The 23662-nt window shown below is 41.4% G+C and overlaps 1 protein-coding gene across 6 annotated transcripts in view; it reads right to left on the bottom strand.

Moving 5' to 3' along the window:
- Nucleotides 1-743: 743 nt before the first annotated feature.
- Nucleotides 744-23662, bottom strand: part of dclre1c (DNA cross-link repair 1C, PSO2 homolog (S. cerevisiae)) — a 44079-nt gene continuing 21160 nt past the window's right edge. The window contains exons 5-15 of one of the 6 annotated variants that reach the window (XM_041203333.1): nucleotides 22475-22530; nucleotides 20545-20646; nucleotides 18001-18073; nucleotides 15609-15749; nucleotides 15001-15102; nucleotides 14629-14768; nucleotides 9572-9626; nucleotides 8876-8964; nucleotides 8000-8100; nucleotides 4982-5678; nucleotides 744-2277 (exon numbers count right to left, since the gene is read on the bottom strand). In XM_041203333.1, the coding sequence (XP_041059267.1) occupies nucleotides 2265-2277; nucleotides 4982-5678; nucleotides 8000-8100; nucleotides 8876-8964; nucleotides 9572-9626; nucleotides 14629-14768; nucleotides 15001-15102; nucleotides 15609-15749; nucleotides 18001-18073; nucleotides 20545-20646; nucleotides 22475-22530 (1569 nt within the window). In that variant the 3' untranslated portion in view covers nucleotides 744-2264. Of the gene's footprint in view, nucleotides 2278-4504; nucleotides 5679-7999; nucleotides 8101-8875; nucleotides 8965-9571; nucleotides 9627-14628; nucleotides 14769-15000; nucleotides 15103-15608; nucleotides 15750-18000; nucleotides 18074-20544; nucleotides 20647-22474; nucleotides 22531-23662 lie in introns of those variants that run through there. The other 5 variants (XM_041203330.1, XM_041203329.1, XM_041203334.1 and 2 more) reach the window with 5 other exon arrangements.

The raw sequence follows: 23662 nt of genomic DNA on the forward strand, positions 1-23662 counted from the left end.
GGTGATTGACAGGGCCCTCAACCGTGTCCGACCCATTTCCCACACTTCTGCCCTCACCCCTTCCCCTCCCTCCCAGAACCATGATAAGGTCTCCCTTGCCCTCACTTTTCCATCCTACCAGCCTCTGCATTCAAAGGATCATCCTCAACCATTTCCGCCAACTCCAGCATGATGCCACCACCAAACACATCTTCCCCTCACCCCCACCCCATCAGCAGTCTGTAGGGACCATTCCCTCCAGGACGATTCCCTCCTGGTCCACTCCTCCAATCTGCCAACGCCTCATCCCCTTCCCACTGCACCTCTCCCATGCAACCGCAGAAGGTGCAACACCGGCCCCTTTACCTCCTCACGGTCCAAGGGCCCAAACACTCTTTCAGGTGAAGCAGTGCTTCACTTGCACCTCCTTTAATTTAGTCTACTGTATTCGCTGTTCCCAATGCAGTCTCCTCTACATTGGAGAGACCAAAAGTAGACTGGGTGACCGCTTTGTGGAACACCTTTGGTCTGTCCGCAAGCATGACCCAGACCTCCCTGTCGCTTGCCATTTTAACACTCCACCCTGCTGTCACGCCCACATGTCCATCCTTGCCCTGCTGCAATGTTCCAGTGAAGCTCAACGCAAACTGGAGGAACAGCACCTCATCTTCCAATTAGGCACTTTACAGCCTTCCGGACTGAATATTGAGTTCAACAACTTCAGGCCATGAACTCTCTACTCCATCTTGAGCCTTTTTTAAATCCGATTTTTAAATTCTTATTTATTATTTTTTAAAAATCTGTCTCCCCCCCCACCCTGTACAGGGCCATCTGTCACTCGTTTCTATGTTGTGCTTTCACAGAGCGTTGACTCTTGTTTTGCTTTTAACACATCCTGTTATCTCACCTTTATGCCACTGTCAGTACCTTCCTTATTCTTTAACATCACCATTAACACTCTCTTTGTCTTTTGTGTTTATGACATCTTGTCAAATGTCTTCCGCACTCCTACATATCCCTGATCTTTTTTGCTCCACCTCCTCAGTATAAAATCCATAATATTTCTACTCTTTAGCTCTGAAGAAGTCATACAGACTCAAAACATTGATTCAGTCAGACCTGAGCTTTTCTAGCATTTTCTGTTTTTATTTCACTTTACATAAATTTAAAGTAGATCAAAACTAATAGGAAAGGTCTTGGTAGACAGTTAATGGGCTCCTGGACCTGATAAAGTTACGGTTAAGGATTTAAAATATTTGATCACTAAAAATCCCAACGTATTACCAAATATGTTTACAATTTGGCTGTTATCCGGGATTACCCCAAATTCTATTAAGATTTGTGGGATTATATCAATTCCAAAAACAAATGATTCTAAGGCCCTAGAAAGTATTGATAATTGGCGACCTTTAACGATTATTCTTAGATTATTTACTAAAATTATGGCTAACAGATTAGCCAGGGCTGTTGAATTAAATGAAAGCCAAAAGCGGTTTATTGTGGGTGCCTCTGGGCGCAATGAGAATATTGTAGTCCTAAATAATTGTTAAAGGGAGCTAAAAGACATTAAAGGGATCTTGCAGTGGTATTTATTGATTTGGCAAAAGCATTTGATTTGGTTGGCTATAAGTTAATATTTAAAAGTTTAAAACAAATGGGGATTTGTGATAAATTTATTAAGATAATTTATATAACCTGGCCTCCAATTCAATTGAAACAACTAACGGTAAAAACAAATCTGATTTCTATTAAGAAGGGTGTTAAACGGGGCCGATCCTCGATCTCCAGCATTATTCAGGGCGATCCTCTGGGCAAGATTCTGCCCTTGGCGGGGGGCAGTCGGGTAGCTGACCGCTGCCCGCGATCGGCTCCGCATCGCAATTTGACGCGGGCAGGCCAATTATGGGCCACCTAGCGTGAAACGGGAATGGCACAGCACTGAGCACTGCCTGTGCAGGCCGGGGGAGGGGAGGAAGGCGAGTGCACGCGCGAGAACGAGAGCTTCAATCTCCTTGAGGCACGGAGCTATCGGGACGTTCGCCCAACATCAACGCGTGTCATTTTACATTCAAGCAGGTCAAGCATGCACCCGCCCACTGAGGTAAGAATTTCTACCCTGTGAATTTAAGAAATGGGCTGCGTTAAACTATCAAGACATTGGCACTTCATATTTTCACAATGATACCATATCAAATCACTGGCTTCGATTCCACTATTTTAAACAGTCTGTTTTCATTCATGGTCTTTTGTCAAGGTACAATACCCACGCCACTCGGCACTTTTCATCATGTGGAAGACCTGCTAACAATATCAAATTATCAAATGCTGATGTGGTAATACAATTAATTAATGAGACAATTTCACATTGCGGGCAGTTGTTCTTACGTTAAAAATACAAGGATCTTTGGACTCAACAAGATTCTACATCTGCTTAAGGACAAAGTTTTAAAAACGTGGTTTTACCTTTTACCTTGAGTCATACATTAAGACTGATAAGGGTCTACTTTTCAAACCGGGTATTATCTTCCATAAAGGTGACAATGGAGCCGTTATCAGTGTTACTGTCAGATTTGATGATAATGACAGTTCACTACAAAAGGCTTGGGATGAAAAAGGAAAGCAGTACCAACATTTAACTGAAAAGATCAAATCTTACTCATGGCTGGAATGTAAAATATTTTGGCTTTATCATTGGCGTGAGAGGAAAATGGTATGAACAAAATAATTCACGAATGAATTCTTTAAGGGTTGCTCATTTTGAAACTTCACCCAACAGACAGTGGTTTACCATGCTCCTAACTTTACAACTTTTACAAATCTTTATGGATGATTGATTTCGCCTATCATTAGTTTTGATTTTAAGATCTAGTCTTGTTTATGGATAGTCTTTAGATTCATTTTAATTTTTCCTGTTTTTTAGTGATAAAGTTTCTGGTTTTAATTCTAGTAATTGCCTTCAACACTCATCAAATGATGAAGGATACTCTCCATTTATCCTTTGAACGGAACTCATCCTAGCTTTGGTCCCTCTGTGGCTACGATGATATTATACAAGATATTTTATGCCTTTTAGTAACACCTTTTGCCCTGGTTTTCACTGGTGGGTAGGATTTTGATTTCGTGGATGAGCCATGTAAAAAACTTGAAATATACATTTGATATTTTATCGATGTTTTTGTTAGCAGGGCAGGTTGATGAGGTGGTTAAAGAAGGCATACAGAGTACTTTCCTTTATTAGCTGAGGTATAGAATCTAAGAGCAGGGAGGTTACGCTGGAACTATATAAAACATGAGTTAGGCCTCAACTTGAGTAGTGTGTGCAGTTCTGGTCACCTCATTACAGAAAGGATGTGATTGCATTAGAGAGGGTACAGAGGAGATTTACCAGGATGTTGCCCCCGGACTGGAAAATTGCAGCTATGAGAAAAGATTGGATAGTCTAGGGTTGTTCTCCTTGAAACAGAGGAGGCTGAGGGGAGATTTGATTGAGCTGTACAAGGTTGTGAGAGGCCTGGATAGAATGGATAGAAAGGGCCTAGTTCCCTCATCAGGGAGGCCCGTGACTAAGGGGCAAAGATTTAAAGTGATTGGTAGAAGGATTAGAGGGGGGATGAGGAAAACTTTTTTTTCCACCCAGAGGGTGGTAGGGGTCTGGAACTCACTTTCTGAAAGGGTGGTAGAGGGAGAAACCCTCAACTCGTTCGAAAGATGTCTGGACATGCACCTGAAATCCCATAACCTCCAGGGTTATGGACCAAGTGTTGGAAAATGGAATTAGACTGGGGTGATTCTTTTCCTTTGGCTGGCACAGACAAGATGGGAAGAGTGGCCTCCTCCTGTGTTGTAAACTTTCCTACATTTTCTAAATATCTGAAAAGCCGGAATGTGCAGGGATGTGAGGACAGGGCAGGGCAGTGGCAGTATGGGACTTGCTCCTCAGGAGAGTATAATGAGAGTAACTCATTCAGAAAATGAAAAGCTTTGCATTTAAACTCCATCATTTGAAGTGTAGATTATCTCTGGCCAGCACAAAGAATGTGAAATTGTGTAAATATGTATTAAGTTACTATGGTAAGGTGTTATAAACATGGTTTTTATTGATGAGGTCAATGCTGCCCATAAGGAACATAGGAATTGCTCGATGAATAAAGATCGGGAGTAGATGGGAATGTGGAACTCGAAACACGAACAAATCAGTCATGACCTTATTGAATGGCGGGGCTTGAGGGGCCGAATAGCTGCCTTCTGCTCCTATTTCATATGTTTGCATCAAAATCCATCTAATTTGCTTTTTACCATACATAGTCCCAAATGGCCACCTTCTGTGCTGTAACGATTCTATGATTTGAATGTGCAGGGATTAATCGATTTTGGTAAGTGGACCATTGTCCACCCCTAATTGTCCTGAAAAGATAGGTTTGGCTTTCTTTTTGACCCCCTACAATTCTGATAACGATGATGTTAGGTAGAGAATTCCAGGAAATTGTCCCAATGACTGAGGGACAATTTGTCCAGAGTTTTTAAATAATACAAAAAGTTTGTATTAAACAAAATCATTGTAGAGAAAGTGTATGCAACTTATGAGTTCTGTCATAATTCAGTATTTTTCCTCCCATTTTGATCTGGTCAGTGATGGGAAGGACATCAATCAGCCCTCAGGGACTTTTTTTTCTGTAGTTCCTAGTTTCTCATCTGTAAAATTGTGACATACCCTCATTCATATTATTAGGAGTTACTACCACTTAGCTGTTTATAAGCCTTGATTGTCACTGTTTTGCCAGCAGCCAGTTTATAATACAGGGTGTTCAGTTCCTCTGGTTGTGGTAATTCGGAGTCTGGGGTTGACGGTATTTCAAATTCTGAGGAAGTCTGAGAGTCAGACTTGGAAATGGGAATCGAATTTTGTTCTCTTTTTCCCTGCTGGCAACCAGCAATTATACTCAAATGTTCTGAATACATTTCCTTAACATTGGTATTTAACAATGAGCCGGTGGGATCGTACTTCAAATCTGAGACATCATCCGGATGAAATTCATTCCCTTGCTGAAGATCCCAGTTGTTGCTTTTCTCCGTATCAGGAGTTGCGATTAATGCTGATTTATCTTTCACTTTCACGATTTTCACAGAGCCTATTTTATTTTGTGGAATGTGATTTGCTTCAGTGTCAAACAAGCTGCCTTGACTGCCCTGTTCCGATATGTGAGTGGATTGGGATGAAGTTTGAGAGGGAAAGTGGGTGGAGTCTCCATCTTCAGAGTCACTGAACAGTTTTGGCGATTGTGAACCAAGCTCTTGCTCCCTGGCAATCTCGGAATCCTCGTCAGTTTCAGATGTCAAAACCGGCTCCGCTTTGAAAAACATGTCCCAACGTATAGACTCTGTGCCACATGCTTTTTCACCTGTGGTCAACCGTGCTGCGAGATTAGTAAATTCTCCCTTTTGCATGGAATTCAACTCACTTTTTGGGTATATTGCACCAGCCTCTTTGTCCTCTTCTTCATCGTCATCCTCATTTGACTCGTCACACTCAAGAAATTCAGTATTTAAGGAGATGGGAGGTTCACTTGTACTCTCTGTATTGATACTCTGATCTCTCTGCTGCAGCAAGTCCCTGGTTTCATTTTCAAGCTTCGGATGTTTCAACTTCTGCTTCAGTGGAATTAGAAGAGTGTCATCGAAAAGGTCATTGCAGTTCCCATCTGTTTAAAAACAATTTTAAATTAACATAAACTGAAGCAATTTAGTGAAAAATCATACCATACATTAAACCATACCATACATCAAGAAAATAAATGCAAATGGTTAACAGAACCATATTTGAAATCCTACATATTTGCAACCACTTAGTTCATTAGTTGGCTCATAACTTAATTATACATAGGCCAGTCAGTCTCCTGGTTAATGATAGGATGGTGGAAAGCAAACTAGATGGATTTTGATACAAACATATGAAATAAGAGCAGAAGGCCACTCAGCCCCTCAAGCCTGCTCTGCCGTTCAAAAGGTCATGACTGATTTGTTTGTGTTTTGAGTTCCACATTCCCATCTACTCCCGATCTTAATTCATCGAGCAATTCCAGTCGTTGACAGGGCCCTCAATCGTGTCTGGCCCATCTCCCGCGCATCCGCCCTCACGCCTTCTCCTCCCTCCCAGAAACATGATAGGGTCCCCCTTGTCCTCACTTATCACCTTACCAGCCTCCGCATTCAAAGGATCTTCCTCCGCCATTTCCGCTAACTCCAGCATGATGCCAAAACCAAACACATCTTCCCCTTAACCATCCTGTCGGCATTCCGTAGGGATCATTCCCTCCGGGACACCCTGGTCCACTCCTCCATCACCCCCTACTCCTCAACCCCCACCTATGGCACCTCCCCATGCCCACGCAAAAGATGTAACACCTGCCCCTTCACTTCCTCTCTCCTCACCGTCCAAGGACCCAAACACTCCTTTCAAGTGAAGCAGCATTTCACTTGCATTTCCCCCAACTTAGTCTACTGTACTCGTTGTTCCCAATGCGGTCTCCCCTACATTGGAGAGACCAAACGTAAACTGGGCGACCGCTTTGCAGAACACCTGCGGTCTGTCCGCAAGAATGACCCAAACCTCCCTGCCGCTTGCCATTTTAACACTCCACCCTGCTCTCTTGCCCACATGTTTGTCCTTGGCCTGCTGCATTGTTCCAGTGAAGCCCAACGCAAACTGGAGGAACTACACCTCATCTTCCGACTAGGCACTTTACAGCCTTCTGGACTGAATATTGAATTCTTGAGCTCCCTCCTCCATCCCCACCCCCTTTCTGTTTCTTCCCCCTTCCTTTTTTTTTCCCCAATAATTTATATAGATTTTTCTTTTCCCACCTATTTCCATTATTTTTATATCTTTTATGCTCCCCCCACCCCCACTAGAGCTGTACCTTGAGTGCCCTACCATCCATTCATAATTAGCACATTCGTTTAGATAATACCACCAACTTCAACACCTCTGTGTTCTTTTGTTCTTTTGTCTGTGACATCTTTTGATGATATGCTCCTATCCTAACACCACCCCCCCCCCCAACCTTAAACCAACTTATATTTCCCTCTCCTTGTAAAGAAAGATCAGTTCTGTTGAAGGGTCATGAGGACTCGAAACGTCAACTCTTTTCTTCTCCGCTGATGCTGCCAGACTTGCTGAGTTTTTCCAGGTAATTCTGTTTTTGTTGAGCAATTCCTATGTTCCTTATGGGCAGCATTGACCTCATCAATAAAAACCATGTTTATAATACCTTACCATAGCAACTTAATACATATTTACACAATTCCACATTATTTGTGCTTGCTAGAGATAATCTACACTTCAAACGGTAGAGCTTAAATGCAAAGCTTTTCGTTTTCTGAATGAGTTACCCTTCACATACAACATAGCATCAGGAAATCCAATACATGTTAGCTCAGTAAAAGTGCAGTCTTTGATTTTGCTTCATTATTCATTCAGTGGATGGAGTCATTGATGGCAAGGCCAACATTTATTGCTCATTTCTTACAACTGAATGGTTGCTGGGCCATTTCAGAGGCCAGTTAAGAGTCAACAACAGGGCTGTAGCTCAGAGTCACATATTGGCCAGACTCGATAAGAATGGCAGATTTCCTTCCCTAAAGGCTATTAGTGAACCAGATGGGTTTTTATGACAATCTGACAGTTTCATGGTCACCATTATTCCAGATTTAATTAATTGAATTTAAATTCCCCAGCTACCATGGTGGGATTTCAATTCCTGTCTCCATGACATTGATAAAGCTACAAAGTTAACCGAAGGCAGGTATAGCTCCCATTACGTGTCTTGATCAGTGATTTTTCTACAACTCCAGTTGTTTGAGAAGGAGTAATTTCCGTCAGGACTTGCCATTATGCAATATGGTAATATGCATTTTGCTTGACCCCAGAGTCTGTTTTAGGCTTGGTGTGATGGTGCTTTCATTCAGCTGGATTTCTGCAAAAAGTTAATATATCCCATTCCATATATTCCAATGCACATACCTTCCTCATCGATGAAACAACTCCTTGATCTTTTCAGCTTCCCCAGTGGTTTGTAGGTGGGTTCACTATCTCCTAGACACTTCCTACACAATGGCTTCAAACTAAATCAGGACAGAAAAAGAATTAATCACCAATGAAAATCAGATTAAAAATAAACAGTAAAGAGGATGTGCAATCAGCTCTAACTGGGAATTGTTCCAATTATACTTCAGGCGTAGGTTAGATTTACAGCACACAATTAGAAACCTCCTCAACTGGGGGAAGTCAGTGGCGTAGTGCTAATGTCACTGGACTAGTAATCCAGATGCCCAGGCTAATGGCCTGGAATTGAAAGCTAGTTTCAGCAATGGTGACCATGAAACTATCACTGATTGTTGTAAAAACCCATCTATTTCACCAATGTCTTTTAGAGAAGGAAATCTGCCATCCTTACCTGGGATGGCTTATGCGTGATTCCAGACTATTCCTCTGAAATGGCCTAAGCAAGTCACTCAGTTCAAGGGCAATTAGGGATGGGCAACAATGCAGGCCTTGCCAATAACACCCACATCCTATGCAAGATTTTTTTTTAAATGTAGTGTATTCAAAATAGTTACTTGATATTTGACTATTTTCTATTGCAATAGAGTCAACCATGTTGCTGTGGGTCTGGAGTCACATGAAGGCCAGACCAGCTAAGGATGGCAGATTTCCTTCCCTAAAAGGAAGGAAATAACATTTCCAATTATTATCTATTTGGTGTGGAGAAGGTCCAACTGTGGTGGAGTGAGTTTACAAGAAATCCTCAAATAAAAACCACTTGACAACTCAATACAATGGAAAATAGCCAAGGTCATTCACAATGAACACTCGAGGGTTGTCACATGCTGAACTTACATCTCTTTGACATCTTCAAAATTCCGGCCCATTGGCACAACATTTGGGTGAATCCTCACAGGCTGTACATGTGAAAGAAAATCCTTTATCTGAGTTGAGAGAGGGAAGAAAGTGACAGAGAGAGAACAAAAGAGAGAAGCACACAAGACAGAGCGAGGAAGAGTGCGAAGAGAGCAAGAGAGGGTGCGTGAGAAAAGAAAAAAAATGGAACATAGACAAGAGAGAAAAGGAAATGAGAAATGAAGGGAGGTGAGAGACAAAGCATGAGGGAAATAGAGAACAAGGTTGGGGACGGAAGAGAGGGCAAAAACAGATTTTAGTACATGGCATTTTTTCTTCCAAATTCCTTTACATCATTTAGTCTTCAAATAAGTCAACTGGTCTACTTGAGGAATTAAATACACCTATCTTCAAAAAAAAAAAAAAAAAATTCTCTACTACACTCTCGGGACAGATTCTCCTGTCATTCCAGTAGATTTTGGATGATTCTGTAACAGAGCACGGTCAGATCACTGACACCTCTATTTTCCACTAGAAGCAACCTTTGCCATACTAACATCAAGAGGCAAATCACGTAGCATGAAAGATGAGAATAGATAGCAATTAAGATTGCTCTACATGTTATTTATGTTCACCGCATAAAATCTCAGATGTGGAAAAGTATTAACGATAGATAATAGAAAATCTCAGCTTTACCTCACTGAAGGATGAGTGGAATGAGAAACAAGCCCTGTACGAACTCTCTCCAGTTCTGAAATAAATAATAAATACAATTCATAAGAGAGAGCGGAAATTATTTTTTAAGCAGAACCGAGTTACCAATTTCAGTAAATGCTTCAACAGTCCAAATTTATCTGACTCAAAAATACTCAATGTTGTCATCTTTCAATGAAAGCAAACCAAGAGGTTTCATGACTAAGTTTCATTATCAGTATGTGAATGATTATCTTCACCAGCATCAATCTCCATTACACACTTATTCCTTCATGAATCAAATTCTCTATAAACAGGATCCTGTGATGGTCTACACCTCGGATGTAGAGCATTTCCTTCCCAATAACTTAGAAGTATTCAGATTTCCTGTGTTTTGGATCTTTTCAGTCACCTGCCCAAGGCAGCATACATGGATCTACATGCATACCAACCACCAAGTCACATGAGATTTATTCTGGACTGTGGTTTAGGACATTTCCCAATTAAATACCTTTCCACAATTTAAACCACCTTTTGTACAGAAATGCAACTTATTTTATGATAAAAATAGCTGTGTGTTCCCATCCTAAGTCTGACAGGAACTGCTGATGCTACATGCATACACAAAGGATTTGCATTTATGCTCAAAATCTGGAGAATATCAAAGCTTGGGCTGTTAAATAACAAGTAACATTCATGCCGCATGAGTGTCAGGTAATAACAAGAGACAACATAATCATTTCCCTTAAAATACCACAGCATTGCCTTCATTTAATCCCCAACCATCAACATCCTGGGGGGTTACATTGACCAGAGGCTGAACTGGAGCAGCCATATAAATACTGTGGTGGAGAGCAGGTCAGAGGGTGGGAATTCTGTGACAAGTAACTCACCAACTGATTCCCTAAAGCCTATCCACCATCTACAAGGCACAAATAAATCAGTGTGATGGAATACTCTCCACTTGCCTGGATGAGCGCAGTTGCAACAACACTCAAGAAGCTTGACACCATCCAGGACAAAGCAACCTGTTTGATTAAAGCCCCATCCGCCACTTTAAAAATTCACTCCATCCACCAGCGATACACAGTGGCAGCAGTGTGTGCCACCTACAAGATGCACTGCAGGAACTTGCCAAGCCTCCTTCGATAGAACCTTCTAAATCAGCAGCCTCTACCACCAAGAACAAGGGCAGCAGATGCATGGGAACACCACCGCCTGGAGGTTCCCCTCCAAGCCACACACCACACACCACTTGACTTGGAAATATATCGCCGTTCCTTCACTGTCATTGGGTCAAAATCCTGGAACTCCCTTCCTAACAGCACTGTGGATGTACCTACAACACATGGACTGCAGCGGTTCAAGAAGGCAGCTCACCACCACCTTCTCAAGGGCAACTAGGGATGGGCAATAAATGCTGGCCTCGTCAGTGACGCCCACATCTCCTGAATGAATTAAAAACACACCACTGGCCCATGATGCCAAACTTCAAATTCACCATGTTCCATTGGTTCAATATTTTAACATATATTCCAAACAATTTTTGATTAAAATTATGTATTGGGCAAAACAAACTATGGATTAGAATTTAATTACCTTTGTATTACAATATTTTTTAAAGAATGCCATATACACCTAAAACACGATCGCAACAAATGCCTTCAAGACTTGTTTCACGTTTTTGTACATCTCAGAAGTCTCTCTCCCTCCAGTTGTTAGAGCTGGTGGATGTATTTTCTCCTTTTGTCTTGAAACCTATATACTCGATGTAGACCACAATGACTTTGAACAAATTTCGTTTTGTGGCTGTCCCACCTACATTACTGTGGGTTGAACATTGATCCTTCTGCACGCAAAATCTTTCATTAAGGGTACTTACTGTGGTTCAAAGATCCTTTGACAGACTCAGAGCTTAATGGTTAAATATGAAAAACTATGAAAGACGACCCCCCCCCCCCCCCCCCCCCCCCCCCCCCCCCCCCATCCCCCGGCCTGCTGCTGACTGAAAAATTCAGGCCATGAATGCATCGCATGTTGGCAGTAAACAGCAGGCTGGGCAATGTGTAAGAGGTAATCCAACTTAAGGGGTGCCCTCTTCTCTGGAAAAAATTCATTCTATGTTCTGTTAAATTATCTCTCCCAAAATGTTAACCAATGTTTCTTTTCCAGATGCCAATTTGTCTGGTGAACATTTTACCCAGTCTATTTTATTTTACAGCTCAAATTCATACTTGGCCTGATGTTCACAACTGAGGTTTATTCTATTCAGACCAACTGGGGGAAAACTGGTTTGAGATGGTAAAGAATCTACTCCTAAAATCTGCAGTCTTTCGTATCTCGAAGATGCAAAAAGAAAACAATTCATAAAAGAATAAATACATTTAAACTACCAGCTCTGTCACTAAGTAGGTGACCATGGTAACAATGTTAACCAGCTGGTCAAACTTTAGATGGTTTTGGTTGAGGGAAACATGGTGGTCAGAGTGAAATGTTAGATCACTGAATGAACCAATGCCAATGGATCTTTTAACTGCAACAGGAAGACAGGGCCTTGGCCTTCATGCCAAGGGGAGCATTACTGACGATGCTGCACACCCTCTGTACAGAGGGGTCAACCTTATTTATGTGCTTGAGCTCATAAGGGCTCAAATCCAAGTCAAAATATATACAAATTTTTCCAAGTGTGCCAGTGTGATACCGTGTCGATGGCAGTAACTGAGCCAAGAGACTACACCATTGACTTTTTTAAAAATATAGGGGTGAGAACATGGTGAAAAATCACTACTTCAACTGGCTTGATGATTATAAACTGTTACATAGGATATCATGGCTTTAACCACACTGGGGAATAGTACAGTCTGTATATTTTGTTTTGTGGAAATTAAGATTTTATCAGGAGTGTTGTACATGGTTTGAAGTTGGCTGTGTAATTTATACCAGGACACTCTTAATAGCATTTTTGTTTTTTTTTAAAACTCCTGAAATTATAAAAAACTCATCTTTTAAATGCTGCTCTTTAAGCAGCAAGTTCTAAATATAATCAAATTAGGTCAAATCTAGGAGGACAAGAGTAGCAGATGCACAGGAACATCACCGCCTACAAATTCTCCACCATCCTGACTTGCAAATTATATCACCGTCCCTTCAATGTCGCTGGGTCCAAAATCCTGGAACTCCCTCCTTAACAGCACTGTGGGTGTACCTACACCACATGGACTGCAGTGGTTCAAGAAGGCAGCTCACCACCACCTTCTCAAGGGCAACTAGGGATGGGCAATAAACATTGGCCTAGACAGCGATGCCCGCATCCCATGAACAAAAAGTTTGCCCTATTTGGCAATTTTAAAAAAAAATTCATTCCAGGAATACTTTTATTTTCGCGCTGCTGTTACTTACCTGCTTTCACTGCTCACAACCCCCCTTCACCTGGTCACGTTCCCACTTGCAAAAATTAGTTGCAGATTCAAAAGCTTTTCAGCCTCAAACCAGAAAAAAATTTGTACAACATCCCTTTTTAAAGCAAATTTCAGTTAGTGTCATTTTGGGGGCATTTTTGCTCATTTGGGTGTATACCATAGTTTATCTTCAATTGCTTTGCAAAATAATGCATCAGGCACAGTTTGATAGAGTTACTTCACTCACAAGGGGATCTGTAAACTTGCTACAGGCTAGTAACACAGTAAATTTTAATCTAAATTGTCAACATCCAATCTTTGATCCTTCGAGATCCTACCACCCTTCATCAAGCATCAACAATGTACATTTTGTCTCTTTGTTCCAATGCCAAAGCTACATCATAATCCTTAAAATATTAATTAAATCTTGTCTGACCAAAGAAGTGATTTAAAATATCTGTAAAGGATACTCATGAATGCTCACAAAAGGTAGTAAATGTATTGGAAGGGAAGATCTGGTACTGCAGTTTACAAACTCAATCTCAGGTCATTGATAATTGTCTGAACCCAGATTCACTAACAGGGCTGTGAATATTTTTAGGTTTGGTTATTTGTTATTCCAAGTCTCCCAAGTGGCTTTCCTTCACTTGGCAGCTTTGAGATCAAACACAAACAATTGTGGAGGCCACATTGCCCGTACATTGCTGGGAGAGGTCATTGGTTCAGGATCAGAAGGGGAACTCTGGATGAATTTTTCCTCCCAAGCCTGAATGCATCTTCATCAATTGTGGCGCCTCAGATAAAGATCTGGCTGAGATCAGCAAGCTGTTTCAGAGGCTTTCTGACCTATATAGTTGGCTCGTGACACCTTTAACCTACCAGCCATCCAGTTGGAGTGGTGGTGTCAGGAGTTTTACAACAGTTTTTTTTAAACTGAGAGGTTATATAATTTAATTTCTATGAAATTCTGTGTCATGTGCACATGGGACGAAATTAAATCAAGCCACAACAGAATGGCTCAAAAGTGAACATCCGTTCCCTCCCCCACCGACACACAGTAGCAGCAGTGTATACCATCTACAAGATGCACTGCAGCAACTTGCTGAGGCTCCTTCGACAGCATCTTCCAAACCCACGAACACTACCACCTAGAAGAACAGCAGATGCATGGGAACTCCACAACATGCAAGTTTCTCTCCAAGTCACATGCCCTCCTGGCCTTGAACTATATCGCTGTTCCTTCACTGTCAGTGGGTTGAAATCCTGGAACTCCCTGCCTAACAGCACTGTGGATGTACCTACACCACGTGGACTGCAGCGGTTCAAGAAGGCAGCTCACCGCCACCTTCTCAAGGGCAATTAAGGGTGAGTAAAAATGCTGGCCTAGCAGGAATATCCATATCCAATGAACAAAAAAACCAGAAATTGTGAAATAGGCTTGGACTAAGATGCTAACATGCAAATAATTTAATAGAAAAAAAATTGGATCATTTTATGTACTATATTGAATAAAAATTATTGAGGATTAATCTGAGCAACGACCTTCAGCTTCTTCCTTCAGTCAGTCATACCGTCTTCAGCATTTTGTAAGGTCATAAACAAGTTAATTGCCTATAGCATGCTGTGCAGATCATGTGACACTGTTGCCTGATGCTTTCGTACCTTACAATTACACTAGTCTTTTTTGACCTTTCACCAAACCACATAGTAGAAGGTTTAATACTGATAATGCGTAGTGGAGTCCCATCTTTTGCTGTAATACCACAGGGGAGTCTGTTTCCACGAATAAAATCCTCATCATGCTGAAAATATCAATTAAAATATACAAGTTTAGAGAGAGCATCCACGAGCCGGAGAGAGAGCGCGAGCTGGAACATTACATTGAAAGGATTGTGACAATTAAGATTTTTTTAAAAATCAGGATGGAAGAGATAATGCAGTGCCTCATGCATTACAAAATGTACTTATAAATCAAGGAATTGTTCTGGTTTGCTGCAATATGTTAACAAATAAAACCTCAGGAAATAACTGTACCCTGGGGTGTCTACATGCATGAACCTGCGTTGCTCTGTCTGTGGTCACATGGTGCAGAATTTCTGGCATATTATTAAACATATCCAGCTTGTTAAGATGGACCTGAAAGGTACAAAAAAAAATACATTCATACAAGAAAATACGGGTGTGATCTTGGTTTCACAAGAAGCAAGCTAAAAGTATGAAGCATTATACACAAGATAAAAATTACTAAATTAATTTTCCTCTTCCTTCCTTTATCCTGCTATATATCATCTCCGGCAAGATGACAAAGACTGATAGGCTGCACTTTTTACAATATGGCAATACCAGGAATGTAAGTGGCTGCTCACAGGAGAATGGGCCACCCCCACTTTCCTTAGCTTCATCTCTACTCAACATCTAGAGTCAGGCAGGATGTTTTGATTCTTATCACGATGTCCAACGGAGAGAAATTAGCAGGAGGAAATATTCAGACCAAAAAAAAAAACCACTGGACATTCAGCTTTACTTCACTCGATTCTGTTCCAAGAGCAAAACCTACTCTCACCCCTAAAGCACTAAGTTGCAGTGATCTAAGACTCTTATGTTTGTGAACAAACAACCAGCAGCAAACCTCTGCCACCCACCTTAAGGCTGAATTCTTCACTGATGTTAGTGAAGAGATATTCATATCCATAAGCTGCTTTACAGTTTAACCACACTATATGGTAAGAACTGATTGTGATCCAGCTTCTCACCAACTCCAGTATCCCATTTAAGCACTCCTCCTACATCAAAGTACAACACAAAATATTGAACACAGATTGGCTTTTGGCCAATTACTCAGTCATAAATTGCATAGCACTAACGTTGCAAATGATTTACATACTATCTAAATCAGCTGTCTGTACTCAGATGTACAAGATGTAAGAGGGCAATGTCCCAAATGAGAGTCGGTTTTGAACTGCAAATTGAACAGTTTCAGTATCATAAGAACATAGGAGATAGGAGCAGAAACAGACCACTCGGCCCACCGAGCCTGCTCTGCCATTCAAACATGGCCGATCATCTATCTCTACACCATTTTTCCTCATTATCCCCATATCCCTTGACGTCAGTGCTATCCAGAAATCTATCAATTTCTGTCTTGAACATACTCAATGATTGAGCTTCCAAAAAGACACTGGTGACAAGTCCCCAGTAGGTGCAGGATTCAACTCTGACACAGAGCCATAGGACAGAAGGACACTTGTAACATGCAAACCTGGGACAGCAGCATTGGGACAGACCTGTGATACCTCCCGCCTCTGCCACCCTATCTCTACGTTCCACTTTTTAAAACGAATTAAAAAGCAAGAGAATAGCAACGGCTGCTTGTGGGAATTGCAATATCGCCAACGTAGCTGGCTTTCCCCAGATAGCCAACTTTACATGAAAGATGCTGTTAATAATGGGGGAAATTGCGCTTTTTTTTTTAAACTTGTTCATGGGCAAATTGCCCTGGTTCACATTGCTGTGGGTCAGGAGTCACAGATAAGGATGGCAGGTTTCCTTCCCTGAAGGAATACCATTCATTCCCTAAAGGGCAGATCAGATTTTGCGACAATCAGCATCAGACTTTTAGTTCCAGATTTTTATTGAATTCAAATTTCACCATCTGCCGTGGTGAGATTCGAACTTGGGTCCTCAGAGCATTAACCCGGGTCTCTGGATTACTAGTCCAGTGATGATACCACTGTGCCACCGCCTCCTCATCTGCCAGCAAGGGCCCCCACTTGTTGTAGAAGTGCCCCTAGTCTTCACTCTGCACAAATCCTACATGAAATGGGTTTCACCATCAACTATTTCTGTCGTGAACAAAAGATTGTAACACATACGGAACACCACTTGATTAGCCAGCTTGTCATATTCAGTGGAATCATATTATAGATTAGGCCAGTACAGGAGGCCATTTGGCCCATCAAGCCTCTGCCAGCTCTTATTCTATCTGAAATTCTGTTAGTATGAAGAGATGAGAAGTCTTAAAAAAAAAACACACAAGTTCAGCACAGGCTGTTAGTGATGATAAAATCTTATTGACCACAATCATGATAGAGTGATAAGGAAAAAAAAATTCCCTCTGGCGAATGGATCAATAACTAGAGGTCATGGATTCAAAATCATTGGAAGAGATCCAGAGGGGAGAGGAGGAGAATTCCACCCCCACCTCAGTTGTCAGGATTTGGAACGTTCTATTGCAAAGGGTAGTGAAAGTTGATTCCATAATTCATTTGAAAAAAGGAGTTGGACAGAAACTTGAGGATAAGAAACTGACAGCTTATGGACACAAAGCAGGGATGTGGAACTAGGCACAACTCAGTCTCAGCAATGTATTTTTTGGAGTGTCAGCCATGGCTCTGTTGGTAGCACACTTGTCTCTCAATCACAAGAGTCTGGATTCAAGACCCACTCCAGGACCTCAGCACTAAAATCAAGGCTGATACTCCAGTACAAGATTGAAGGAGTGCTGCACTGTTGGAGTGTTGCCTTTCATTAAACCAAGGCCCCATCTGTCTGCTCAGATGGATGCAAGAGATCCCATGCACCATTTCTAAGGGCAGCAGGGGAGTGACCCCTGGTGCCCTGGCCAATATTTACCCCTCAATCAACAACACAAAAAACAAGTTGTTATCTGCTCATTATCACATTGTTTTTGTGGGATCTTACTGTGCACAAATTGGCTGTCATATTTCCTGTATCACAATAGTGATGGCACTTCAAAAAGTACTTAATTAGCTGTATAGCACCTGGTGATCATGAAAAGCGCCAGAGAAATGCAAATCTTTTCTTCTAACTCTTGTTTCAATAAGCTAGCACAGTCACAATGGGCTGAATGGTCTCTATCTCTGTGCTGTAAGTTTCAATGATTCTACAGGAAACTTGCATTACAACATAGATTATACACTCATAACTCACTGGGTTATCAGATTTAGAATGGTGCAAAAATATGACATTCTTGGCATAATCCAGTAGAAAATATTAAGCTTCCAAAATATTTACCCTGCTTGGGATTTGGTAAAATCGAGGATCACAAAAAGTTGTGTCTAAGTAAACAGTCTGAATGTCTTTGACTCTGTAATAGAACAATGAAGTACAGTTCAATTATAAAAGAAATATTTGCATACATACATAATGCAAAACATTCTCGCTATTAGGCCCCACACCATTCACAGAGGATAAGGCTAGAGCAGGAAGCCATAACCAGGAACTGCAAATGCCGCTTTGCAAACAGCATACACAAGAAACGTGAGCATAGTACAGGTGACTAAACATCTGGCTTATCAAACATTCAACTCGGGAGGTCAACACTTGACGCCTTTCCCAACAGAGTCATCCCCATCATGCATTGATATTGTACCTTTAATGTAGAAAAACGTCCCAAAAATCTGAAAACTGTGTACCACAAGGAGGAGTATTTAAGAGATTTAAAAAGGAACAATGGGAGGTAAAAGTGTTCAGAGCCTGGATTGCAGAGACTGGAATGAAGGCAATTGAATGCACAGCAGCAATGGTGGGGAAAGGAATGAAGGAAACATTATTAAACTTAGAAACATCATCATCAAACTGTTGTTTTCCTGAATATTCTGTTATTTGATGTTTATGTAAAAGCGTTACTAACATTTTCAATAAAAATTCTTATTGGTAAAATGTTTGTGACAGTTAACTAAGAATCTCTGAAAAAAATGTTTGAAAACATATTCTTAAAATAAAACCATCTTTCGATTTAAACTCAACTGCTTCAGTGAAAAACTGCACCAAACCATTCAGAGCAGGACACTCAAGTTTCAATGCCAAGATATGAATCACAGCCAGACAAGCGCTGCCCCAATCTCTATCTGATGATCTATGTTGGAAAGTGCAGGTGTGGACGCTACTTACATGGCAGTGTGACTGTCAGGAATATATAATAATTCTCAGTGGTTACTGGAATGTTTTGTAAAATAGTGGTGCGTGTACACGTGTCTTAATTCGATGAAAGGCAGCTGGTCGGAAGGTTTTGATGAATGCGTGTGCACGCAAGACTTAATTGGATTAAAGACAGCTGGTCTGAAGACTTTGATGTAAACATAGTAAACATGGGGAAGTTTAGAATGTAAGGTATAAAAGGACATTTGCATTTTTAAATAAACCAGGCTCGATTCTTTTCAAAGGAGGGGTGAAATGTGTCACCTAGCCAGGTGAAGTTTAGAAGCAGTGTGTTTATTTTTCCCAAAGATTACTGGTAAACTTAGTGCTACGAGAGATTTTTATTATCAGCAAGGTAAAGTCCAAATACATAGTGGAACAATGGGTATTGTATTCAAAGGGGAAAATATGTATAAAGGAGTGAAGGTTGTGTGTAAGGGAAGGCAGTTTAAGATCCAATAAGTGTGAAAAGCCTGTAACCTGTATGTATCAAACTGTTGCTTCCAGGGACTGAAGATAAGAGAACTCACTTTGAATTCAGATATAAAAACAAAAAACTGCAGATGCTGGAAATCCAAAACTTTGAATTCAACTGCTCAGGATATTGTTACTTTGCCTGGATCTTTTAAAATCTCTGTGTCTTACTGTTGCCTTATCAAAAGTGTAACTGGGAGTGAAATTAATTAGGGGATTTAGAAGTTATTATAGCAGTAATTTGTAAACATACGTATGCAGTTACAATCTTTTCTTTTATTAATAAATATTTAATTTAGTTTTATGAAAACCTATTAAGATTCAATCTTATTGCAGAATTCAAAGCCTGCACCTCAAAACGTACAAATTGAAAATTAGTCGTGACAGTTGTTTCAAGTTTCCCTCTGGGATTTGAACAGATCAGCATTTACCCATCTACTGTGTCATAACAGATACCGTCAGTGTTACTGACGCCAGATGCACATATCCAATACAGTCAATGGCAACACCACAGAAAACTTGCCAGATTTTGAAATGATGGTTTTATTACCACCGGTCTGCATGAATCTGGCAATCTGGGTGTCTGTGACAAAAGCAATGGTACAATATAAAAAAGGAGACAGCATTTCCAGCAATTCTAACCAGCAGCAAACAACTTCTGCAAAAATTTAATTTAGTTTACCAGACTAATACCTGGATGGACGGGTTGTCTTAGGAGGCAGGATTGGACAGACGAGGCTTGTATCTGCTGGAGTTTAGAAGAGTAAGGGGTAACTTGATTGATACCTTTAAGGTCCTGAGGGGACTTGACAGGGTGAATGTGGAGAGGATGTTTCCTCTTGTGGGAGAACCTAGAACTAGGGGGTCACTGTTTAAAAATAAGGGGTCACCCATTTAAAACAGAGAAGAGGAGAATTTTTTCCATTCAGAGAGTGGTGAGTCTTTGGAACTCTCTTCCTGAAAAGGTGGTGGACACAGGGTCTTTGAATATTTTTAAGGTCGAGGTGGATAGATTCTTGGTAAGCAAGGGGGTGATAGGTTATCGGCAGTAGATGGGATGCAGGTTTCAGGTTACCATCAGATCAACCATGAGCTTATTAAATGGCGGAGCAGGCTCGAGGGGCTGAACGAAAGGCTTAACAAATGAGGAAGGTAAAACTTTACCTGCCACCTGAATGCAACAATTCCATGCGAGCAGCTTCGCCTTTGGCCAGTCTGAAATCTCCAGTGTACAACACTGTGCCACCTACACCCTCAAACAAGAACCTGAAAGAGGCCAGAGGGACAGCCAGTTCAATTACATCTCGAGATAAAAGCAAAGAACTGCGGATGCTGGAAATCCAAAACAAAAACAGAAACAGAAATACCTGGAAAAACTCAGCAGGTCTGGCAGCATCGGTGGAGAAGAGCACAGTTGACGTTTCGAGTCCTCATGACCCTTCAACGGAACTAAGTAAAAATAGGAAAGGGGTGAAATATAAGCTGGTATAAAATATAAGTTGGATGGTTGGGACACGAAGAGCTAGGTAAAGGGCCAGTGATAGGTGGAGATAACCAAAAGATGTCATAGACAAAAGGACAAAGAGGTGTTGAAGGTGGCGATTAAGCATTACCCAGACCTCCCTGTCGCTTGCCATTTTAACACTCCACCCTGCTCTCATGCCCACATGTCCGTCCTTGGCCTGCTGCAATGTTCCAGTGAAGCTCAATGCAAACTGGAGGAACAGCACCTCATCTTCCGACTAGGCACTTTACAGCCTTCCGGACTTAATATTGAGTTCAACAATTTTAGATCATGAACTCTCTCCTCCATCCCCACCTCCTTACCGTTTCTTCCCCCACCTTTTTGTTTCTTCCAATAATTTATATAGATTTTTCTTTTCCCACCTATTTCCATTATTTTTAAATGTATTTCCATCCATTGTTTTATCTCTACCTTTTAGCCTTTTTAGATTCCTTCACCCCACCCCACCCCCACTAGAGCTATCTGTACCTTGCTCGTCCTGCTTTCTACTCTTAATTAGCACATTCCTTTAGATAATAGATAACCTTCAACACCTCTTTGTCCTTTTGTCTGTGACATCTTTTGGTTATCTCCACCTATCAATGGCCCTTTACCTAGCTCTTCTTGTCCCAACCCCGCCCCCCCCCCCCCACCTTTAAACCAGTTTATATTTCACCCCTTTCTTATTTTTACTTAGTTCTGTTGAAGGGTCATGAGGACTCGAAACGTCAACTGTGCTCTTCTCCACCGATGCTGCCAGAACTGCTGAGTTTTTCCAGGTATTTTTTTTTTGTGTTTGTTTTCAATTACATCTCATATCATTATTTAAACTGTGTTTAAACTTTAAAAGTTAAGAAAAGTGAGATGTAAATACTAGGAATATAAAGTTCAAGTAAAACATTTTATTTCATATTTTATAGTATTACACGTACTCCCTACAGAACCTGACAAAAGTTAAATTTTTAGCCATTCGATAAAATCTTTGTTTTCAAAGATCTGGACTGAACAACAGAGGAATGCGAGATGCATGGAATCAGACCTTCGCAATCTTGACATGCAAGAGGGAATTCAATGTTCAAACTCAGTAGCTCACATGTCAAGAGCTGCCAGAAGAGCAGAACAATGCACACATTCTCACGAAACCTGACCTAGATCAAAGCATTTTCAACAGCAAACTGGAAAGATCTGCTTCCACAATTTCCGCACAGTCTCTGTCCAACGAGCCTGCTCGATGGAGAGTTAGGTGTTCTTCTCATCAGCATATCACAAAGGCTGATCCAATTTACTTTGCTGGTAGCATCAGGGTGCCAGCATGCTGCTTTATTGAATCATAAGATATCTCAGTACCAAAGGAGGCCATTTGGCCCATTACGCCTTTGACACCCAATCTACCATTCCAACACAATTCCTCTACCCTTTCCTTCAGTTAACCATATCTCTTTTACAGATGGCCTGTTGCTACGAATTCCCAGTTTTTAATTCCCAACACTGGTCATATAAACACACACAACTTTACAAAAAGAATTATTTCCTAACATATGCACTTTCTCCAAGGCGTGTTAGATTAAACCACAAGATAGCAATACCTACATAACTGATCCAGGGCAGTGTCCTGCAGGTAAAAGGGTAACAAGTATATCTTCTTTCTATTTTAAGAGGAAAAAAAAAGACATGAAATTATATAGAAACAGACACACAGTAAGCAAACATAATTAACATGCTCGAGTTGTGAATTGAAGCTATTGTTATGGATTAATAAAATTTCTGTGATGAGATTTTCGGCTGGAAGGCCAGTGTGGATCAGGTGAGGTGAGAGTGACTGCCCTTGACATCAAGGCAACATTTGACCGAGTGTGGCATCAAGGAGCCCTAACAAAACTGGAGTCATTGGGAATCAGGGGAAAGGTCTCTGCTGGCTGGAGTCATATCTGGCACAAAAGGAGATGGTTGTGGTTGTTGGAGGTCAGTCATCTCAGTTCCAGGACATCACTGCAGGAGTTCCTCAGGGTAGTGTCCTAGGCCCAACCATCTTCAGCTGCTTCATTAATGGTCTTCCTTCCATCATAAGGTCAGAAGTGGGGGTGTTCACTGACGATTGCACAACGTTCAGCAATATTCACCGACTCTTCAGTTACTGAAGCAGTCCATGTCCAAATGCAGCAAGACTTGGACATTATCTGGGTTTGGGATGACAAGTGGCAAATAACATTCACACTACACAAGTGTCAGGCAATGACCATCTCCAACAACCATCACCCCTTGACATTCAATGCCATTATCATCTCATCATTGAATCTCTCAGTAGCAACATCCTGGCGGTTACCATTGACCTGGACAACTCAAATGCTGTGGCCACAAGGGCAGGTCAGAAGCTAGGAATTGTGCAAAAAGTAGCTCACCTCCTGACTCTTCAAAGCCTGTCCATCATCTACAAGACACAAGTCAGGACTGCAATGGAATATTCTCCGCTTGCCTGGACAAGTGCAGCTCCCACAACACTCAAGAAGCTTGACACCATCCAGGACAAAGGAACCCAGTGGATTGGCACCACATCCACAAACATTCACCCCCTCTGCCACCAAGGCACAGTGGCAGCAGTGTGTGTACCATCTACAAGATGCACTGCAGGAACTCACCAAGGCTCCTTAGACAGCACCTTCCAAACCCATAACCGCTACCAAACAGAAGGACAAGGGCAGCAGATAGATGGGAACACCACCAACTGGAAGTTCCCCATCAAGTTACTCACCATTGTGACTTGGGAAATATATCACAGTT

The sequence above is a fragment of the Carcharodon carcharias genome, chromosome 13 (assembly GCF_017639515.1).
Source record: "Carcharodon carcharias isolate sCarCar2 chromosome 13, sCarCar2.pri, whole genome shotgun sequence".
NCBI classification, from domain to species: Eukaryota; Metazoa; Chordata; class Chondrichthyes; order Lamniformes; family Lamnidae; genus Carcharodon; species Carcharodon carcharias.